This window comes from Euleptes europaea, chromosome 4 (genome assembly GCF_029931775.1).
Source record: "Euleptes europaea isolate rEulEur1 chromosome 4, rEulEur1.hap1, whole genome shotgun sequence".
NCBI lineage: Eukaryota > Metazoa > Chordata > Lepidosauria > Squamata > Sphaerodactylidae > Euleptes > Euleptes europaea.
The window spans coordinates 10,520,115-10,543,038 of NC_079315.1; the positions used below are offsets into that span (position 1 = coordinate 10,520,115).

General features: G+C 47.6%; 1 protein-coding gene across 1 annotated transcript in view; it reads right to left on the bottom strand.

The window, feature by feature from the left end:
* CLSTN3 (calsyntenin 3) overlaps positions 1–22,924 on the bottom strand; it is a 45,462-nt gene that overhangs the window by 20,061 nt on the left and 2,477 nt on the right. Inside the window, exons 2-5 of the mRNA XM_056848447.1 lie at positions 13,048–13,170; positions 4,353–4,548; positions 3,177–3,385; positions 1,645–1,794 (exon numbers count right to left, since the gene is read on the bottom strand). Coding sequence (XP_056704425.1) covers positions 1,645–1,794; positions 3,177–3,385; positions 4,353–4,548; positions 13,048–13,170 — 678 coding nt within the window. The remainder of the gene's footprint in view (positions 1–1,644; positions 1,795–3,176; positions 3,386–4,352; positions 4,549–13,047; positions 13,171–22,924) is intronic.

The window sequence follows — 22,924 nt, forward strand, 5'->3', positions numbered from 1 at the left end:
CCACAGCCTGTCCCTAATCAACTTCACATTTGAATAGGGATTTGAAACCAGGCCTTCCCAGTTTAAGTCTAAGAATCTCTCCACCATACTAGTTTGTCAGATATAATTCAGGTCAGACTGACAACCCTGATTAGCACGTATGGGGCGGGGAAACCTGATGGCAATATGAACTCTCTTCAAATGTGCCACTTTTATGCAACTGAAATGGGAATCTATCCACAGCAGGCTTTTAATTCTTGCTGTGAATCTGCCCACCAAAAGGAAACCTGAAAGGGTGCCCTGCCATTCCTCAAAAGCCACCCTGCTGAAAATTCAAAAGGATTATGAGATGGCCGTTCTGAGTCACACCCTTCTAAGTCGATTCACATCTGTAGGCATAGAAAGGCGAACTCTGTTTAGGGCAGTGAATTGAGAAAAACTACTGCACGCTTTGGGTTATTTTGAAGACTCATCGTCATTACTACTTCCACGCCACCATCAAAGCTCCCGGTGCTTCAAAGAGTAATATAAGCAAAGAAGAAGAAAAATACCCTGCCCTCAGGAGCTTACAATTTAAGTATGCATGTTTAGTCAACGAAGTGATCTGATGTAGCATTTTATCCATTAAAAAGGTGCCCTCGATGACTCTAGCAACGGATATTTTAGCACAACTAATTATTTCGTACAAAAATGTGTGCAAGAGTGTAGTAGCAGGTGCCATCTCTGAAGAGACGTCACATGGGTGAAATACTGAGATGTTACCCACCTGCTATAACACCCTTGTGCTTCATCTAAAAATCAAGGGACAAGCCCTCCTGTTTATTTGATACAAGCCCCCCCCCCAAAAAAAAAAAACTCACAGGGGGGAAATCCCCCCCAACCACTTACTGTAGAATCATAGAATCATAGAGTTGGAAGGGACCACCATGAAATTCACAACTACCTCCCCCCAACACACACACCCCTAGTGACCAGAAGATGGCCAACATCCCCTCCCTTTCATCATTTGACCCCTGCTGTGGAGGCAGCAGTGTCTTGGAGCTGCTCCGGTCCCAGAGCGGCTCCCGGCGTCCACTGCAGCCAGGTCCAGAATGGATCCCTTGAGTTGTTGCTGCCACTTTGATATGTAAGAGCGTTGTCTGCGCATGCTGGAATTATAATTCTTTTTTTAAAAAAATCAGGGGGGATTTAAACCCCCCATGTATTTTAAAAAAACTTTTCAGATTTTTCTGCAAACCAGGGGAGTACCATGTGGTCCCAATCTGCGGATATAGGTATCTGCAGATGGGGGTCGCTTAGGGTTGCCAGGTCCCTCCTCTCCTCCAGCAGGAGGTTTTTGGGGGTGGGGCTGGGGTCGACAATCCTGCGCACGCAGCTGCGTGCAACGTAATTATGTCACTTCCAAGTTTACATCCAGAAGCGCTGCATCGCAACGGGGTTCTTTAGGACTCAAGCCCCCCGCCCCCAATCCAAGCAACCTGGCAACCCTAGGGTCACATGTTGCTATTATATAGATTTAAGTTGATACTTAGGCAGTGAAGGCAAAGGGGTAGGCTTCAGACAAGGAACAGAGGAAGATTAAAAGGCCAAGGGTTATAATAATACCCCTGTGGGATCAAGGGATGGAAGCAGGAGAGAGGAGCACATGGAAAGGACGTGGCGTACCTTGCCAACTGGGCTTGCAGGTGGGCTTCACCTGAATCTCCACCTCCGCATCGTCAAAGGCCCGCTTCTTGCCACAATCATAGGCCGTCACCGTGAACTTATAGAGGCGCTCTCCGCTGTACTGCAGCTTCTCTGTGTTTTCAATGTTCCCTGGCAAGAAACAGAAAGAACCCAGAGTTAGGATCAAGACAACGCTAGAAGTTCTGTGATCAGCGTTCCCAAGCATTTGGTTTCTTTCGATGTAGTAGCAGTGACTGAGAAGAAGACCCAGTCTGGATCAGGGCCCTTTTGCAGGAGGACTCTTTCAACAAAAATGGAGGCAAGGAGAATGGTGTAAACCCCTTTGCGTTCCTGCTTCAGAGAAAGGCAGTGTACTCTAATCTGGAGAACCGGATTTGATTCCCCTGCTCCTCCACATGAGCGGTGGACTCTCATCTGGAGAATCGGGTTAGTTTCCCCACTCCTCCACAGGAGCAGCAGACTTTAATCTGGAGAACTGGTCCCTCCACATGAAGCCTGCTGGGTGACCTTGGGCCAGTCACGGTTCTCTCTGAACTCTCTCAGCCCCACCTACCTCACAAGGTGTCTGTTGTGGGGAGGGGAAGGGGAAGTGATTGTAAGCCACTTTGAGACTCCTTAAAGGTAGAGAAAAGCAGGGTATAAAAACCCACTCCTCTTCTCCTTTAACTCTCCTGTATAATTCCAGCAATGGGGAGTTGGGCAATATCTCTCTTCCCCTACAGCTATCACATAAGGCCAAGCTAAGAAACAATTAGCAGGAATGTCAGCACTCCATCTGTTTCTACCCTTTGAGCCAGAGCTGCTCAGCGGCTTGGGAGCTAGCTGTGGCTCTTCTGAGCCCTCTTCCCCAAAATGGTACCCACCAAATCTCCCATGAAAGGGGGCAAGGGCATTGACTGGTGAAGCCTGTAGTAGGCAGATGGCTTGTGGCTTGAAATAGCTTTCACTGGAGGGACGATAAGCTGTGAGCCTCCCTGAACTGTGTGGGCCTTTTGCCAGGGAGGGAAATAAAGGGCCTCTCCTTTCCAATAAACCTCCATCCTTCTTCACAGCCCATGGACTCTTGTCTCAGTCTGTGAGGAGCTGCTGGGAGAACCGCAAGATGGCTGTGGAGGGGTGGGGATAGGGTGGGGGAGGTTTTAACAGCCCCTCTCCTGTAGTGTTGCCTTCCCATTTCTGGGACATTCTGGCAGCCAGAGGTCACTTTAGATCAGTGGTTCCCAACCTTTTTTTGACCAGGGACCACTAGGACTTTTTTGTTCAGTGCAGGGACCCCAAGGTTCAAAATAAAAATTCCAAGAATTTGAAAATAAACTTTAATCATAACTGTTAGTTAAACATTAAGCTTAGAATAATATTTGAATATATATATTTTATAATAGAGAACTTTTAATTGAAAATATTAATTTATTATGGGTTTATAACTTTGTTTCGCGGACCTTAATTTAGTTCTCGCGGACCCCTGGGGGTCCACGGACCCCTGGTTGGGAACCAGTGCTTTAGATCCTCACCATCGTTGTCGATCAGAAAGGGGACGTTGGGCGTCAGGATCTCATAGTAGCAGATCTGGCTGTACTGAGGAGAGCAGTCGCCGTCGATGGCTTCCACGCGTAGGATGCGGTCGTAGAGCTTCCCTTCCGTGACCGCCACGCGGTAAAGCTTCTCCACAAAAACCGGAGCGAATTCGTTGACGTCGTTCACTCGCACGTGCACCGTGGCCCTGGCGAAGGGGAGAAGAGAGCGGTGAATAGTCGAGCCAGGGAGAGAAATGTCTAGACGAGAGAAGCGCATGGCCTCATGCCTGCCTGGAGGGCCACACGTCCTGGTCCCCGATCCCCGGAATTTAAGGGCTGTCTGGGGTTACTCAGAGGTGGCAAGAGTGTCCTCTGCTTATGCTCAGAGGCGTATATTAATATGCTCAATGGCTTGACTTGATACGATACGATAAAGTTTATTGTTTGGGGCCGAAGGCCATTACAGTCTGTCATATCAAACCGAGTCATCATGAAGAAGAGGAAGGAGAAGAAGAAGAAGAGGAGGAGGAGGAGGAAAAGGAGGAGAAGGAGTTGGTTTTTATATGTTGGCTTTCTCTACCACTTAAGGCAGAATCAAACCGGCTTACAATCACCTTCCTTTCCCCACAACAGACATCCTGTGAGTCAGGTGGGGCTGAGAGAGTGTGACTGGCTCAAGGTCACCCAGTTGGCTTCGTGTGTAGGAGTGGGGAAACAAATCCAGTTCACCAGATTAGCGTCCACCGCTCATGTGGAGGAGTGGGGAATCAAACCCGGTTTTCCAGATCAGAATCCACCGCTCCAAAACACCGCTCTTAACCACTACACCACGTTGGTTCATTAAGGATAGTCATTAAATGCATTAAATGCCCTGATTAAATACAGCTTTAGCCTGAATTTTCTTGGCTGCTGATATATATTTTTTCTAAATATAATCATTATCATCATCATTATCCATAATAATAATAACAAAACAACAATGGTAACAATACTACACTGTCCACATTAACTGTATCTACCAAATAACAAAAGACTAGCACCTCTAAGGGCTCAGTTAAGTGTGGCTCAGTTCAGGCCTCTGTCCCACATGGTACCGCCCTTAAGAGTTAGCGTTTGAAATCTTAAGGGGAAAATACCAACAGTGCTCCAAAGCTTAGGACACTTCAGTCTTACTTGTGGGACTTTTTGGTGTTAGCCCCGTCCGGTCCTTCGCCACAGTCATAGGCCTGGATGGTGAACGTGTGCTCCTTGTGGGCCTCGCAGTCCACCGGCTCTTTCGCCCGGATCAAGCCTTCACCGGTGGCTTTGTCCAAGATCACTGCTTCAAAGGGCACCCCGGCCCCGTGGATCCGGAAACCGCAGATCTCCCCTGGTATCCCAGGAAACAAAAGCAGAAGGTGGAGGGCGGAAAGGAATGTGAAGAAAAGACCCACGGAGGAAAGCAGCACTTCCCTTTGGCTGTTGGCCGGCCATTCTCTACTCTACCTTCCTCATGCCAGAGGTAACCTTACAACAAGGCAAAGCTAAGTAGGTGCCATATAGGCAGCAAACCCTGAGCACCGTGAACATCAACAGAATGGGTAGGGCTGCCAACCTCCAGGTACTGCTAGCCAAACTTCTTGCAAAAGCAGTAAGACACAACTATGTTTATCTAAAGCAGAGGTTCCCATACTTTTTGAGTCATGGAGCACTTTTCAGGAGAGAAATTCATCACGGAGCACTAATTTTCACCTAGCACCTATATACTAAACCGAATGACAGTCGTATTTTTCTTTCCAATCTCTTCATGGAGCACTGGGAGATGTTTTGTGGAGCACCTAGTGCTCCGTGGAGCACAGTTTGGGAACCGCTGATCTAAAGTGTAGAGATACACCGATATTTCACACGGTTGGTTCCGTACAAACATAAATGCGACGGAACAAGATTTATGTTTGTATGTAACCAACCTTGTGAAATATCAGTGTATTGCTACACTTCAGATAAACATAGTTGTGTGTTACTTCTTTTTGCAAGACGTTTTGGCTAGCCCGTTTCTTTATGTCAGGTTTCTAGCAATGTTGTACACAAAGGTGTTAATTTAGTACTACAGGTACTAGCTGGAGATCTCCTGTTATTACAATTGATCCCCAGTCGATAGAGATCAGTTCCCCTGGAGAAAATGGCTGCTCTGGCAATTAGACTCTATGGCATTGAAGTCCCTCCCCTCCCCAAACCATGCTCTCCTCAGGCTCTGCCCCCAAAACCTCCCCCCAACCTCCAGGTGGGGCATGGAGTTCTTCTGGAATTAGAACTCATCTCCAGACTACAGAGATCAGTTCCCCAGAAGAAAATGGGTGCTTTATAGGGTGGATCAGGAAAACGGTACAGGGGAGTGCTAAATCCCCTTCGCCCAATGCTTCAGCGTCGGTCTGAATTAGCCCCATTTGAAAAGTGAAAACCTCACTGACAGATCCTGTCACAGTATCTCATCCCCTTAGACACTAGTCTGGTAGGACTGCCTGCCAACCTCCACATGGGCCCTGCTGAAGCTGGAGGGCGAGAGATTCAAAACAGATCAAAGGAAGCATTTCTTCACACAACGCAGAGTTAAATTGTGGAACTCCCTGCCCCAGGATTGTAGTGCCCTAATTAACTTAGTTTATAGAGAAAACATCTATGCATATTCACATAGCATAACACACACACACACACATATATATTCTTATGTACAAGTCTAGAATCACTTTGCATTATGGGTAACATGTACTTTGGTCAAGCTATATTCATTGCTGAGAAGCCTGGGTCAGAGTGACCTGCAGCAAGCAGTTTGCAGGCAGCTGACTAGGTGAGGTCATTCCCTCTTGGTACAGGCAGGTTCCTTAATTAAGCCTGGAGCTTTGATTTAAGACAAGACATGTCATTCTGGAATGTGAAGCTGTGCCTCCTCATTAACCATTAGGCAACGCCTTGAAGAGCATTTTCTATTGGATATGCAAATAATTGCTTATACGTCCAAAAGCAATATTGGACAGGTCAGTCTGACGTGTGTATTTCGCTTCTGTAACCACCCATCATCAAAGTCTATATCCATGCTTGCAATCCTTTGATGTGGGTGGAAATTGCTCTGCGCTTTAGGCAATTTTCACCAGCACTTGTATATTGGCCAATAAAACAATCTGCTTTTGAATCTTCAGCTTCCAACTGTTTTATTGTGATTGAATATTAATACAATAAGGCAGGAAAACATTACAGGATGCGGCGACGGCTGCCAGCTTGGAAGGCTTGAAAAGGGGAGTGGACATGTTCATGGAGGAGAGGGCTAGCCAAGGCTGCTAGGTCGAAATGGATACGAGTCATGACACATACCTATTATCTCCAGTTTCAGAGGAGCAGGCTTATTTTATTAGATGCTGTGGAAAACAGGCAGGATAAAGCTGCTGCAGTCGTCTTCTTTGTGGGCTTCCTAGAGGCACCTAGTTGGCCACTGTGTAAACTGACTGCTGGACTTGATGGGCCTTGGCCTGAACCAGCAGGACTTTTCTTATGTTCTTATTATAATTATACTATATATTGGGGAGCAGCCGTGGCTCTGTGGTAGAGCATCTGCTTGGCATGCAGAAGGTCCCAGGTTCAATCCCTGGCATCTCCAGTTAAAGGGACTAGGCAGGTAGGTGATGTGATAAGCCCTCTGCCGGAGACCCTGGAGAGCCGCTGCTGGTCTGAGTAGACAATACTGACTTTGATGGACCAACGGTCTGATTCAGTATGAGGTAGCTTCATGTGTTCATTATTATATTAGGTGCTGTGGAACACAGGCAGGAGAACGCTGCTGCCTTCTTCTTGCTTGTGGACTTCCTGGAGGCACCTGGCTGGCCCCTGTGCGAACAGACTGCTGGACTTGATGGGCCTGGGTCTGATCCAGCAGGGCTTTATGTCCTTGTGAGGTTTCTAGGAATTACAACTGATCTCCAGAGTACAGGGATTAATAAATTAACCCCCAGAGAAAATGGCAGCTTTGGAAGGTGGACTATGGCATTAGACCTTGCTGCGGTCCCTCCCTCCCTCCCCAAACACTTCCCTCCCCAAGCTCCACTCCCAAATCTTCAGGAGTTTCCCAAACTGGAGTCAGCAGCCTTAGTCTCTTGCTCCTCACAGTTTGCTGACTTGGGATTTCCACTATCACCTGCCAAGTATGGCTCTTTTCTAAAGTTCTCTAAGTTAAGGTATATTGGAGGGAAAGGTGGGATGCTGGACTAAGGAGAGTCAGTGTGGTGTAGTGGTTAAGAGTGGCGGACTGTAATCTGGAGCACTGGGTTCGATTCCCCGCTCCCCCATATGAAGCCTGCTGGGTGACCTTGGGCCGGTCACAGTTCTCTCCGAACTCTCTCAGCCCCACCTGCCTCACAAGGTGCCTGTTGTGGGGAGAGGAAGGGATTGTGATTGTAAGCCGCTTTGAGACTCCTTAAGGTAGAGAAAAGCGGGGTAAAAAACCCAACTCTTCTTCTTAAAGAAGCTTTACAGAAAGGGAAATGTTACCAATAATCAAAGTGCAAACCATGCCAGATTTATGCCAGGGAACTAAGGGTGCTCCTGTGTATGCTTATTATTTAATGTGTTTGTGTGGCTTCCTAATAAAAGGCTCCCAACAACCAACGTTGTGAGAGAAATTACAGGATACACAGTGACTGAGGATCCTGTCAGATACTTGGGAATAAAAATAACAGAACAGAACAAAACCCTATTTAAAGAGAACTATAATGTGGGGGGAAACTGAAAAGGATTTGCTGAGATGGTCAAAGTTAAAGATTTCATGACTTGGAAGAATTTCAGCAATAAAAATGAACGTGCTACCCTAACTTTGTATTTCAGATGCTTCCAATTTGTCTCGAAGACAAGACACTGAAGAGTTGGAAACAACAAGAATGGTGTAAAACAGTCTTAGTAACGTAAAAAATTGACTAGTAAATGGATAAAATAAAAGTGGTCATACAACTGCTACTTTATTACTTAGAATTGTAAATTTAAGATAAGCATAACATAGAATATAGAAGCAACTATGTTGTGCTATGATATTTTGTTAAAAGATGACAAAGTGCTTCAAATATTGGCTTCCTTGAGACAATGTAATTTTTGGAATGTGTGTGTGCTATATGCATGTTTTGTTTATTTTTTAATTTTTAATAGAACATATTTTTTTTAAAAAGAAGAGTTGGAAACAAAGGACAAATACATTTATGTGGAATGGCAAGAAACCAAGAATTAGACTCAAAGTATTACAAGATGAGAAAAAAAAAAAAAGGAGGATTGGCACTACAGAATATAAAATTATACTATCAAGCGGCTGGATTAGTCTGGATAGCAGATTGGATCAAACATCCTGAATCGAGGTTAATAAAATTAGAGACAACCACCAGTGTGGAAACTTTATAGATTAAATCCGCCCGTCAATTATCAGTAATGCTAAATTGTACATTTTCAGTCGTGCAAAAAGGATTTCATATACTGGCTCTTTATCGAGCTCCCTCCCTCTGAACTTTGACACAGTTTGGCTTATTCTTTGTAAAAGGCTGCCAGTCCCCCTGCTCTATTAGGCTGCTGCCCCACGGGCATTTTCCCTCACATGGGCAGCAGGAAGCCTTGGCAGAGCCGTTCCCCAACTACCCAACGAAGGGAGTAACTAGTATTACAGAAGATCCGGGAGACCTCAACTTCTTGGCATTTACTTAAAAGAAGCCATGATTCGGAGCTGTGGCAGGCATGGTGGGTTTACTCTGGTATTGCTTTACTCTGCTCTGGTTGGACCTCACCTAGAGTATTGTGTTCAGTGTTGGGCACCACAATTTAAGAAGGATATTGACAAGCTGGAATGTGTCCAGAGGAGGGCAAGAAAGCTGGTGAGGGGTCTGGAGACCAAGTCCTATGAGGAAAGGTTGAAGGAGCTGGGTATGTTTAGCCTGAAGAGGAGAAGACCGAGAGGTGATATGAGAACCATCTTTAAGTACTTGAAGGGCTGTCATAAAGAGGAGGGTGCCGAGTTGTTTTCTGTTGCCCCAGAAGGTCGGACCAGCACCAACGGGTTGAAATTAAATCAAAAAAGTTTCTGTCTAGGTATCAGGAAGAATTTCCTAACAGTTAGAGCGGTTCTTCAGTGGAACAGGCTTCCTCGGGAGGTGGTGAGCTCTCCTTCCCTGGAGGTTTTTAAGCAGAGGCTAGATGGCCACCTGTCAGCAATGCTGATTCTACAACCTTAGGCAGATCATGAGAAGGAGGGCATCTTGGCCACCTTCTGGGTGTGGAGGAGGGGTCGCTGGGGGTGTGGGGGGGAGGTAGTTGTGAATTTCCTGCATTGTGCAGGGGGTTGGACTAGATGACCCTGGTGGTCCCTTCCAACTCTATGATTCTATGATACCCTTGTGCTATTTCCCCGACAGAAATTAGTCCCATCTCCACAAGGGGAGACAGGGACCCCTCAGCCTCCTGCGCCATACTCCCCCACAGGATCGGGCCTCCGTAGCATTTTCAAAAGTTAAAAAAACGAACTCTACAAGGGCACTGCTTCAGGAACGTGCGTCACCATTTATTTATCTATTGATTTACTTCGTTTATTGTCCACCTTTCTTGTTGCGTCTCAAGGCAGATTACAGAGTTATAAAAATGGCACTATAAAGGCCATATATACAGGGAACAAAGCCGTAAAAGTTCACTGCACAATTAACGAATGCTGAAATAAAAAGAAACAGTATAGTACGTCTCATAAACTGGATTTGACAAATGGAGAGCAATGGTCCAATAAACTGGATTTCACAATTAGAGAACAGTGAAATAAAATATGGTAGAATATATCCCAATAAACACTATACGTGAAAGGGGGGAGGAAAAGAAAGCTGCCTAAAATTTTAACAGGCAGTTAAAATTAGAACTCTATTACACTTTATGAAAAGTGCCTTTTCCTTCAGAACTGTTTTTCCACATCACTATTCCTTATATAAACATACCCTCCTGAACATACTGGTACCTTTCCTCCAGCTTAGTGGTCTGATTCAGGTTAGGGCAAATTTATGCGGATTCTTGTGGGAAGGGGTTGTGGCTCAGTGGTAGAGCATCTGCTTGGCATGCAGAAGGTCCCAGGTTCAATCCCCAGCATCTCCAGTTAAAGGGACGAGGCAGGTAGGTGATGGGGAAGACCCCTGCTTGAGACCCTGGAGAGCCCCTGCCGGTCTGAGTAGACAATACTGTGACTTTGATGGACCAAGGGTCGGACTCAGTATAAGGCAGCTTCGTGTGTTCATGTGAACACCTAAATCCTCCTTGGAGAGGGGGGAGAGGTGGAATTCTAGATTCAGATTTGAGCACTGATTTCAGATAAAAACTTGCACATTGATGCGAGCTGCAGAAAAGTAATCAAATTTACTTTATATTTGGTCATTCGTCTAGAATAATTAACAGTGCCACCCTAAGGAGAGTCACTCCAGGCTAAGCCCATTCATTTCAATAGGCTTAGACTGGAATAACTCTCTTTAGGATTGCACTGTAATCTGGAAGCATGATCTGAATTCTCTTGGGTTTTATTGGTAACAAATTGTTTGTTCTGATTTAAGTTTTCTGCTGTGGAACATGGAACACAGAAGAAGACGAAGAGTTGGTTTTTATATGCTGACTTTCACCACCACTTAAGGGAGACTCAAACCGGCTTACAATCACCTTCCCTTCCCCTCCCCACAATAGAAACCCTGTGAGGTAGGTGAGGCTGAGAGAGCTCTAGGAGCTGTAATTTGCCCAAGGTCACCCGGCTGGCTTCATGTATAGGAGCGGGGGAACAAATCCAATTCACCAGATTAGCCTCCGCCGCTCATGTAGAGGAGTGGGGCATCAAACCCGGTTCTCCAGATCAGAGTCCACCACACCAAACCACCACGCTTAACCACTACACCTTGCTATTTTTCATCCCAGTTGCAAGTAAGCTTGCAGAAGTATATGACTGAAGATGGCACACAAAACTATTTGCACTGAGAGATCATAGGAAAGTCAGACCTCCAAACAAAGCCTGCGCAGGACTTCAATGCCATAGAATCCAATGGCCAAAGCGGCCATTTTCTCCAGGGGAACTGATCTCTATTGGCTGGAGATCAGTTGTAATAGCAGGAGATCTCCCGCTAGTACCTGGAGGTTGGCAACCCTATCTGTCAAACATCCTCTCCTGCTCTCACACATAGAACTATCCATGAGGGGTTTGAGCATCTGCATTGCTTTGTACAGACTATGAACTGGATCATGTATGGATGTCCTGCCCCCCAACCCTGAATTTATTGTTCAGCATCAGGTAATCTGCAGTTATAATTAATATACCTTGCATCTCCCCCTCTCCAATTATTTCTATGGACACCTTTGTGATCATACAGTCAATTTCTGGCCCTTTTACTTATACGCAAAATGAAATACTGGCAGTATTTCCACTAAGGAACAAGTCAATCCCGTCACTAAGGAACAAGTCAATCCCGCCTTCCAGTGTCCTCAGTAATGAGTGCAGGAGGATTAAGATGACTGACAAGCGTGGAGATTCTTTGTGTGCCTGCTTTTAAATAGTGCGATTAAAATTGAATTTTATTTCACTAGACTTAAGGAGTGCATTAACTGCGTGATCTTAAGCTCGTACGCTTAGAATTAAGTCCCGTTGAGCTGGGTGGGAAGCACTCCCTTAATAAGCACCCTTACAATTACAGCCCAAATACTTTTAAATGAAAGGCTGTTTGGATTTAGAATCGTAGAATCACAGAGTTGAAAGGGACCACCAAGGTCATCTAGTCCAATCCCATGCATAATGCAGGAATTTCACAACTGCCTCCCCTCACACACCCAGTGACCCCTACTCCATGCCCAGAAGATGGCCAAGATGCCCTCCCTCTCACGATCTGCCTAAGGTCGTAGAATCCCCATTGCTGACAGATGGCCATCTAGCCTCTGCTTAAAAACCTCCAGGGAAGGAGCACTTACCACCTCCCGAGGAAGCCTATTTGGGATATGACTGATTCCCATTGAGTAATTGCATTTTCCTCACAGTTAACCATCCCTGCCTGAACTGGGCAGGCAGAGGTGGTAGTGGGTCGCCAACTTTGGGTTGGGAAATTCCTGGACATTTTGGAGGTAGAGCCTGGGGAGGGTGGGACTTGGGGAGGGGAGAGACCTTGGTGGAGTACAATGCCATCACGTCCACACCTCCAAAGCAGCCATTTTCTCCTTGGTCTGGAGATCAGACGTAATTCCGGGAGATCTCCAGGCACCACCTAGAGGATGGCAACCTGAGGAGGCACTGACCCCTGCTCTCTTCCCCAGTCTCTTCAGTATAAGAACAATTGTAATGCCCAGATAAAAGGGCTGGTTTAGAACACTATATATTCATACGCACACACATGGAAGCTTTGGGAAGTTGGCATCCGGGAGCCATGAACCAACAAATCATGCTCTCTGTGCTTGGTGCGGCCTTTCATCAGTAGAGAGCTCTGAATTACCTTCATCTTTAGGTATGTGGTTTCTAGTTACTAATATCACAAGACCTAGAACTTGCTTAGAGACAGCCTTTGGCCAATTTCTATGGCTATGCTAATTAGAGTGAAGTAGACAATGTGCATTGGTGCTTTTGTGTATCAATCTGCTTGTCAGCAGCCATGGGCCTGCCCCATGCGAATGCATAAACGATACTGACTTTCCTTTGTTTCTCTAGTGAGTAACTCTGCATCTTATTTGTGGGTTATTTCACCCCCAGGTCTGTGTTTAGCTAAATAAAGAACTGTTGCTCTTTTTAACCTCCTCCTAGTTGTCTTCATTGGACTCTATAAGACAACATGGCACTTCACAATGGAATCAGGTTGCCTCCTCTCCCTCACCCACATACCTGCATAGCGCAATGGAGCATCCTTGTCCAGAGCAAAGAGGGGCGGGTTCAGCAGCACGGTGTTGTCATTCTCCATGACGATGCCCTGGTACTCTGCCTCAATCCATGGCTTGTGCTTGTTGGCTGAGAGAACACAGAGTGCGAAAAGATTGTGGGAAGACAAGAAGAGGATCAGTCACATCTTGGAGCCAGTGATGCATGAATGGAAAAGATACTCAAAAGAAGTTTGGTTTTTATATGCCGACTTTGTGCGTGGGCGGCAAGCTCTGCTCAGACATGCACATTAAGGGTGGGGGGACCCCTTTCAGGGCCCATATCCCAGCCCCCCCTGACCCAATCTTTACAAAACTTGGGGGGCCTTTCAAGAAACGTCCTTTGAAGCTCCGCTGAAAGTTTGGGACTTCTACCCCAAAAAATACCCCCCCAGAGCCGCAGAAAGGTGCGGTTGTGTTTTTAATGGCTTTATTCAGCCGAATTTTTTCCCCGAACTTTGAATTCCTGCCGAATTGCACGGATCTAAACGGGCCGAATTCAGCCGAATCCAAACTATACCGATTTTTTTTTAATTCAACAGCCCTACCTCCCATTACCAAAGATTATATCCGTGCTTGCACTCCTTTGATGTTTGTGTGAATTGTCCTGTGCATTTGGGCAATTTTCACCCAGTGTGTATATTGGGCCTAATAAACAAACTGCTTTGAACTATCAACCTCCTACTGTGTTATTGTCATTGGGAATTGATACAATAATACAGGCATATCATTCATAGCCTACATTTTGGCAGCTGGATCCTCAAATCCTTCGTTGGTGCACGGCTTAATAATTCTATAGCTCAGCCCTTAGGCTAGAGCCAATCAGCACCATAAAAAGACATCTGAATTCTCAATTCAGGCTGCATTCGTCTCACTTGTGCATTTTAACACCAAAAAGATCAGATTTTCACCTCTTTATCCTAACGTGCCCCCTCTGATGACCCTTCCCTATTATTATTATTTATTAGTTAAATTTGTAGCCCACCCTCATTCCCGGTCAAAGCCGGGCTCAGGGTGGGTGTCATGATCCTAGGCCTCAAGTGCAGCCTGCAGGCCCTAGGGAGGCCTATATTAAAGTAGCTACCAGGCCTACATCTCACAGGTACCCTCTGGGCTTTGTGATTGGTGGAAGAGGATTTGGAGGGAAGGCTAGGGCTAATCAGGGGTAAGGGGGTGGTGCCTGGGGAGAAGGAATAAAAGGCCTTGCCTGAAAAGGGAGGGGATTCACTCCTAGGGAGCAGGGCAGGGGAGAGGCTGCTGCAGACGGAGGGATCCCTCATCCAGGAAGGGGTGAGTTAGCCTGAGGCCTGGTGCTAGGAAACGGCTAGGGACAGTACAGATAGATGTGTTAGGGTTTTTATTTGTTTGATTGCTTGCCTTTACTGGTTGTGTTGTCCTATTGTGGCTTGAGTTATCATTATTATTAGACCTTTTAAATAAACTGTTACTCTGCCTGGGTCCTCACGCCTCAGTTGGTCACCTAGAAAGTACACCCTGTTGGGAGAAGAAGCAGCCAGGGGCAGGGAGGGTGCTCTGGGCCCTCCTGAGTTAGGCCCAGAGTGGTGGCAGCTACTGAAGATCCCCATTCCTTTCCCTTACCTGACAGCAGGTAACAACAATCGTAATAAAATCATATATCTAAAGTTAATAAGTAATCAATAAAATTCATAAAACCATTCAATACAGTTAACAAGATGGTACTCATATAATTACAGGGCCATTGGCGGCCCGGCCAAGCAGCCAAATCCTCATATCAGAACTCGAGGGAGAGGAGAGGGAGGCCAGTAACAATGACAACCTGTGGTCGCCCTCAATTGTAGGCCTGGTGGAAAAGCTCTGTTTTACAGGCCCTGCAGAACTTCTGAAGGTCCCATAGGGCCCTGATGTTACTTGGAAGAACATTCCATCAGGCCAGGGCCTTGTTGGATGTTGCCCTATTGTTGCTGGTTGCGAAGGGGCCCCTATAACCGTTCAAGCTTCAGGGCCCCAAAAATGTAGGTCCGCCACTGCACCACACTGGCTCTCTCAAGCACAGTTCCACTTGTGCAAGCGCCGCGGCGACAAAAAGCGCTTCCGTATATTTTGTAACCGAACTAAAATGAGACAACAGAAAGCACAATTGGCAGTTCGCATGATTTTATTTTAATTTGCGTTTGTAAACCGTTCTCAGGAGAAATACCTTGCACGCATGGACAAGGTAGTAGGGGTACAATTGCTTTCACCTTGGGGCAAGCAGAGGGCAAGGACTAATTTTAGCACTTCCCCTTGTGCAAGGGTGTTTGGGGAAGGGCCATAGCTCAGTGGTAGAGCCTCTGCTTGGCATGCAGAAGGTCCCAGGTTCAATCCCCGGCGTCTCCAGTTAAAGGCAAGGAGGTGATGTGAAAGACCTCCGCCTGAGACCCTGGAGAACAGCTTCCGGTCTGAGCAGACAATACTGACTTGGATGGACCGAGGGTCTGGTTCAGTATAAGGCAGCTTCATGAGTTCGTATGTGAATGCGTAAATCGTCCGAGGGATCGAACCCGTCGTCTGGCTGGCATTCAAAAGGTCCCTCCCCACCCAGCCTCCTTCTGCCTTAGCTCAGACACTTGATCGCTACTTCTACCTTTCAACCTGGCTGCTGACAGCCCCCCAAGGCCCCCCCAAAAACAGTCCTCTGGGCCCCGATCGGACATCCCTGAAACACTGCATGTGAGAACAGACCACACGGTTGGTCATGGGCTCCCCACAGCAACCAAGATCCCCAGATTTTCTTTATTCCTAGTCCCACACCCCGTGGGTTTGTGCTTCACAAGAACAGAGGGAACACTGCTGGGGGGGTTATGAACAAGACTGCAATCCTCTCTCTCTGATAGCATTCAGTGGGGCTCACTTTTCAGTAAACAACAATGGGATCAGATTGCACAGCCCCGTTGAAGAGACTTATCTGCTTCATGCAATGCATTCCACCCCATTCCTATGGGACTGTCCTGATCTGGACCCTCAGAAGCTTGACAACGTTAAAAATATCCTTAATTTAATCTCTGTGTGTGTATATCAGGTCAGGAAAACGGTATACACTCACACACAAAATGCTTTTTTGGGTTATTGTTAAAAAAGTGCCAATAGTCATATATATAGGGTGGAACCGAATTCTACCCGTTACCCCTTCAGGTCTTGGGAGAGCCCCCCCTCCTCCCAAGGTGCCAGTATCCAATACCAGAGAGGGCCACCATAGAAAAGCCTAGCGTGTTTGTGTGTGTGCCAGCGTGGTGTAGTGGTTAAGAGCGGTGGACTCTGATCTGGAGAACCGGGTTTGATTCCCCGCTCCTCCACATGAGTGGTGGAGGCTAATCTGGAGAACCGGGTTTGATTCCCCACTCCTACACATGAAGCCAGCTGGGTGACCTTGGGCTAGTCACAGCTCTCTCAGCCCCACTGACCTCACAGGGTGTCTGTTGTGGGGAGGGGAGAGGAAGGGAAGGCCGGTTTGATTCTCCCTTAAGTGGTAGAGAGAGTCGGCATATAAAAACCAACTCCTTCTTCTTGTTCATATGTGTGCGTATGTGTGTTTATATGTGTGTGTGAATACATACGTAGTCCCTCAGGACATTTTAGACCATAGCATCATAAAACGGCATCACAATTTCAATAACGTATAAATCCACATCAAGCGGAAAAAACGGGCTACATTTGAAGGTCCCAGGTATTCAGGCAGGTGAGGATTTAAGTACTCTTTAGTTTTAAGCCCTGCATTTTAAAAGATAAATGCTTACAGAGCTGCAGGGGTCAAATCTGGAGAGCGGCTCCAGAGGGCAAAATCTGTTCTTTTTGACACAAAAGGAAGATTGAAAACAGAACGCCTGATGGCTCCGCAGCGGAACAGCCTTGGCAGGTCAGCGGGACTCTCAATATGCATGAATTTTCTCTCACGTAAGCAAAAAGAGAGACAGGCCCGTCGCAAGGAGCTTGCCCCTCTAAAACAGGCCAGCGCGGTGTAGTGGTTAAGGGCGGTGGTTTGGAGCGGTGGACTCTGATCTGGAGAACCGGGTTTGATTCCCGGCTCCTCCACATGAGCGGCAGAGGCTCATCTGGTGAACTGGATTTGTTCCCCCACTCCTCCACATGAAGCCAGCTGGGTGACCTTGGGCTAGTCACAGCTCTCTTACAGCTCTCTCAGCCCCACCTACCTCACAGGGTGTCTGTTGTGGGGAGGGGAAGGGAAGGTGATTGTAAGCCAGTCTGATTCTTCCTTAAGCGGTAGAGAAAGTTGGCATGTAAAAACCAACTCCTCTTCTTCTGAGTATCTTTAACTTTCCACTCAAGCATCAGGATAGGGGAAAGGGGGTTAAGCCTTCCTGCTTTGCCATTTGCCAAAGCTGAAATGTTCCCAGGGAACCACCTCGGTTGTACTGATGGGCTTTGTGTAAATTTCCCCAGTGGGGCACACAGAGACTCCCAAGGGCAATTCTATGTCAGGAAAATGGTTCGGGGGAAAGATTTGAGCTCCCGCATCCTGCCCGCTGCAGTACCGATCCAAATCGGGGATCCCTCACACCTAGAAATTAATTTCAAAGTTTGGCACTACCAATATACATCTGTTGAATGAGACAAGGATGGACATAAGGCAGCAGCCGAAGGAGGGGGAGGAGGAGAAGAGTTGGTTTTTATACGCCGACTTTCTCTACCTTTTAAGGAGAATCAAAGCAGCTTACAATCGCCTTCCCTTCCCCTCCCCATAACAGACACCCTGTGAGGTAGGTGGGGCTGAGAGAGTTCGGACAGAACTGTGCCTAGCCCAAGGTCACCCAGCAGGATTCATGTCGAGGAGTGGGGAAACCAACCGGGTTCACCAGATTAGAGTCCACCGCTCTTAACCACTACACCGCACTGGACCACACGGACAAGGTAATGTAAAGTTAGGCCCTGAATCTTGAGAGTGGGAAAAAACGCAGAGGGAATGGAGGAAGATATAACAGTAACATGGGAATGAATAAACAGGGGTATGGTGGCACCTTAACCCCAAACAGAATTTCATTCCAGCACAAATTTCCATGGACTAGAGCCCCGTTGGAAAGCATAAAGCAGAATAATATTGTGTTTGTCCATGTAGCGCCGCAGACCCCTGTTTATTTTTGTTGCAAGAGATTAATATGGAATTGTGAGAAGATTGTGAGTGCCCACAGTTATATCTTTAGGCTTTGTTTGGGGCTGAGGATTTGGAGTTACGCCAAAGGCTATGGGGGCAAACAAGCGGGTCTTCCCCATCCACGATCCCAGATATTCCCTCCTGACACATTCTCACTTCTGCTCTTCCCGTTTTTCCATCCCGGGCCCTGCATCTCTTCGCGCCAACCCGGCCCGTGCCACCTTCTCGTCGACCCCTCCTCGGTGCCCACCATGCTAATCCCGAGCGCTGGAGTGAGGCCAGACCCAACATTGAGGCAACAGCCGGCAGGAGGCTCCGAAAAAAAATGTCACCGGCCCAGAAATAGCAAATTAATCTTTATCGTGCAACCTCCGGGGCAGGGGGGAAAACAGAGGGGGGTGGGTGGGAGGGGGAGGGCAGAGAGAGAAAGCCGGAGAAGAAGAAAAAATCATTATAAATTAACACGCCATCCCCAACAACCAGTCCCTGATAGAGTGGGGATTAGATCGCAGTGGCCTAGTTACAAACCAAGCTTATTGCCCATGGAAACGTGAACTGGTCCATTCACAACTGAGGTGCGCGATGGCCGTCTAGGAAACTCTGACCTTCAGGGCTCCCCGAACCCTGGGTCAGGCTGGCTAGGGGAAAGAAGCCTATCAACAAGTATTCCTTGAAGGGTCAACACTTAAGAACCTGTTCTCTAACGCCGAACACATCTAGTCTCGTGATATTAAACTGCCGTTATATTAAAGAGCCAGTGTGGTGTAGTGGTTAAGAGTGGTGGACTCTAACCTGGAGAACCAGGTTTGATTCCCCACTCCTCCGCATGAGCAGCGGACTCTAATCTGGAGCATGGGGTTTGATTCCCCACTCCTCCGCATGAGCAGTGGACTCTAATCCGGAGAACGGGGTTTGATTCCCCACTCCTCCGCATGAGTGATGGATTCTAATCTGGAGAACCAGGTTTGATTCCCCACTCCTCCACATGAGCAGCGATCGCTAATCTGGAGAACCAGGTTTGATTCCCCACTCCTCCGCATGAGCAGCGGACTCTAATCTGGAGCACGGGGTTTGATTCCCCACTCCTCCGCATGAGCAGCGGACTCTAATCCGGAGCACGGGGTTTGATTCCCCACTCCTCCGCATGAGTGATGGACTCTAATCTGGAGAACCAGGTTTGATTCCCCACTCCTCCACATGAGCAGCGATCGCTAATCTGGAGAACCAGGTTTGATTCCCCACTCCTCCTCATGAGCAGCAGTCTCTAATCTGGAGGGCCGGGTTTGATTCCCCACTCCTACGCATGAAGGCTGCTGAGTGACCTTGGGCTGGTCACAGTTCCATCAGAACTCTCAGCCCCACCTGCCACGCAAGGTATCTGTTGTGGGGAGAGGGAGGGAAGGAAGGAGATTCTAACCAGGTTTCATTCTTCTTAAAAAGGTAGAGAAGGACGGCATATAAAAACCAACCCTTCTTCTTCTGACCTCGTGATATTAAACTGCCATTCATAAAGACTCTCAGACAACTGGGCCAGTTCAAGCTTGCCAGATGTTCCTTTGAGATTCCCTCCAAAGTATTGTCGAAGGCTTTCAAGGTCAGAGTTCATTGGTTCTTGTAGGTTATCCGGGCTGTGTGACCGTGGTCTTGGTATTTTCTTTCCTGACGTTTCGCCAGCAGCTGTGGCAGGCATCTTCAGAGGAGTAACACTGAAGGAGACACTGTCCTTCAGTGTTACTCCTCTGATGATGCCTGCCACTGCTGCTGGCGAAACGTCAGGAAAGAAAATACCAAGACCACGGTCACACAGCCCGGATAACCTACAAGAACCAATTCCCTCCAAAGATTTGTTCACTTAGGGGCAGACTCGTAGTGAGTGGGCAAGGGGATTAACCAAGGGGGTGGATTCAGGGAGCCATCAAGGGGAGCAGAGGTGGAAGCATCCCTCTGATCCACAGGGCACTGCCTAGAGGAAGTGGCAAATTCCATGCTGGCCATAATTAGATGAGGAATAGAGAATAAAACTGCTGATATCATACTGCCCTTGTACAAATCTATGGTGAGACCACACTTGGAATACTGTGTACAGTTCTGGTCACCACACCTAAAAAAGGAGATTACAGAGTTTGAGAAGGTGCAGAAAAGAGCAACCAAAATGGTTAGGGGACTAGAGCAACTGTCCTATGGGGAGCGGTTAAGACGCTTAGGGCTGTTTAGCTTGGAAAGAAGGTGGCTAAGGGGAGACATGAGAGAGGTCTATAAAATTATGCATGGTTTGGAGAGAGTGGACAGGGAGAAGATTTTCTCCCTCTCCCATAATACTAGAACATGGGGTCATCTGCTAAAGCTGGAGGATGAGAGATTCAAAACAGATAAAAGGAAGTATTTTTTTCACACAACGCGTAGTTAAATTGTGGAACTCCCTGCCCCAGGATATGGTGATGGCTGCCAGCTTGGACAGCTTTAAGAGGGGAGTGGACATATTCATGGAGGAGTGGGATACTCATGGCTATTAGTTAGAATGGATACTAGTCATGCTGCATACCTATTCTCTCTAGTATCAGAGGAGCATGCCTATTATTTTGGGTGCGGTGGAACACAGGCAGGATGGTGCTGCTGCAGTCGTCTTCCTTGTGGGCTTCCTGGAGGCACCTGGTTGGCGGCTGTGTGAACAGACTGCTGGACTTGATGGGCCTTGGTCTGATCCAGCAGGGCCTTTCTTATGTTCTTATGTTAAGTGGTCTTAGGCAAACACCACTGAAATGAATGGGAACTGCTCAAGACCCATGCGCCAGGGAACGTCTTGATGGATGCTGCATCCATGTTAATAAACGGGAAGGAGGCAGCATTTGGATTTTTGCACATTTGGCACCCAAAGCCTTGAGTTGGCTCAGATGACACAGGATTCACAGCCCTACCAGGCAGCCAGGTTGCGCTCAAAGGGAACACCGCTGGTGTGAACCAGTTCCCTCCATGAGCACCAGCATGGTGTAGTGGCTGGAGCATCGTACTAGGATGTGGCTCAGATTTCCGCTCAGCCATGGAAGCTTGCTGGGTGACATTGAGTTGTTCACACCCCCTCAACCTAACCTACCTCGCAGGGTTGTCGGGAGGATAAAATGGAGGGAAGGAGGACAATGTAAGCTGTTCCAGCTCTCCACTGGGGAGACATATGGGGTATAAATGAATTTAAAATGGGGAATAAACACAAATGCACATATACTGCCTTTGGTACAATCAAGCCAAAGAACAAGAAGAAAAAGAAGAAGAGCTGTTTTTTTTATATGCCAACTTTCTCGACCACTTAAGGAAGAATCAAACCGGCTTTCAGTCACCTTCCCTTCCCCTCCCCACAACAGACACCCTGAGAGGTAGGTGGGGCTGAGAGAGCTCTAACAGAGCTGTGACTAGCCCGAGGTCACTCAGCTGGCTTCGTGTGGAGGAGTGGGGAATCCGGGTCCCCAGATCAGAGTCCACTGCTCCAAACCACCACTCTTAACCACTACACCATGCTGGCCCAATTGTCTGAGAGTCTTTAAGAATGGCAGTTTAAAAAGTGTCATCGTGATCACAAGAAGAAGGGCCGGTTTTTATATGTCGATGCTTGTTGGCTGAGAGAACAGAGTGCAAAAAGATTGTGGGAAGACATGAATAGGATGGATCAGTCACATCTTGGATCCAGAGATGCATGAGTGGAAAGCTAAAGATACTCAGAAGAAGAAGAGTTGGTTTTTATATGCCGACTTTCTCTACCACTTAAGGAAGAATAAACCAGCTTGGGAGGTAGGTGGGGCTGAAAGAGCTCTAAGAGAGCTTTGCAACTTGGAACTAGACCTGGGGCAGATGGAGAGAACAGACAGAGAGTAAATCTGAAAGGACTTCTTCCATTCAGCGCATAAGTCATTTGTTGACTTCACCGTCACAAGACACGGTGACAGCGACTGTTTTTGCTGGCGGACGCTTTAAAATTGGCTCAAACACAGCCATGGCGCTCAGTGGAGCCGGGCCTGTCATTCTCTCCTATCCAGAGCTCTCTGCCAGGAGAGTTAACTCAAACCTCCATATATGCAGGCAGTATACCTTGGAGAACCGGCTGCTAGGGACCGAAATAGAGGACGGCAACCCTGAGGGAGGGAGGGAGAGAAGTAGGACTGGCACGTCCTACTTGTGAGCTTCCAGAAGCATCCAGCCGGCCTCGGTGGGAAAACAAGACGCTGGACCAGAGAGACGGGGCCCTCGTCCAGTGAAGCAGCTGTTCTTTTCTTGCATGCATTGGGTAGCAGACGCTGAAGGCACAACGGAGTGGGAAGCATGCCTAGAAAAGCTGCTGCTTGTGACTGCGGAGTACGGGGTCGGTCTTTGCAGACGGCCCAGGAGACGGAACCGCAGGAGGGAGACAGACAGCTCAGCTCCCGGGAGCCTGAGATGCACCAAATCTGGTGGAACGGTGATCTTTTTTTGGGGGGGGGGTTGTCTGTGGGTTCAGAGAGGAGTGCCAGAGAACTGCACGGCGCAGATCTGCGGGAGGTCAGGTCGATTGCGCTTGATGCGTTCCAAGGTTAGAAATTTTCTGACGGTCAGAGTGGTTCCTCAGTGGAACAGGCTTCCTCGGGAGATGGTGGGCTCTCCTTCCCAGGAGGTTTTTCAGCAGAGGCTAGATGGCCATCTGTCAGCAAGGCTGATTCTATGACCTTAGGCAGATCATGAGAGGGAGGGCACC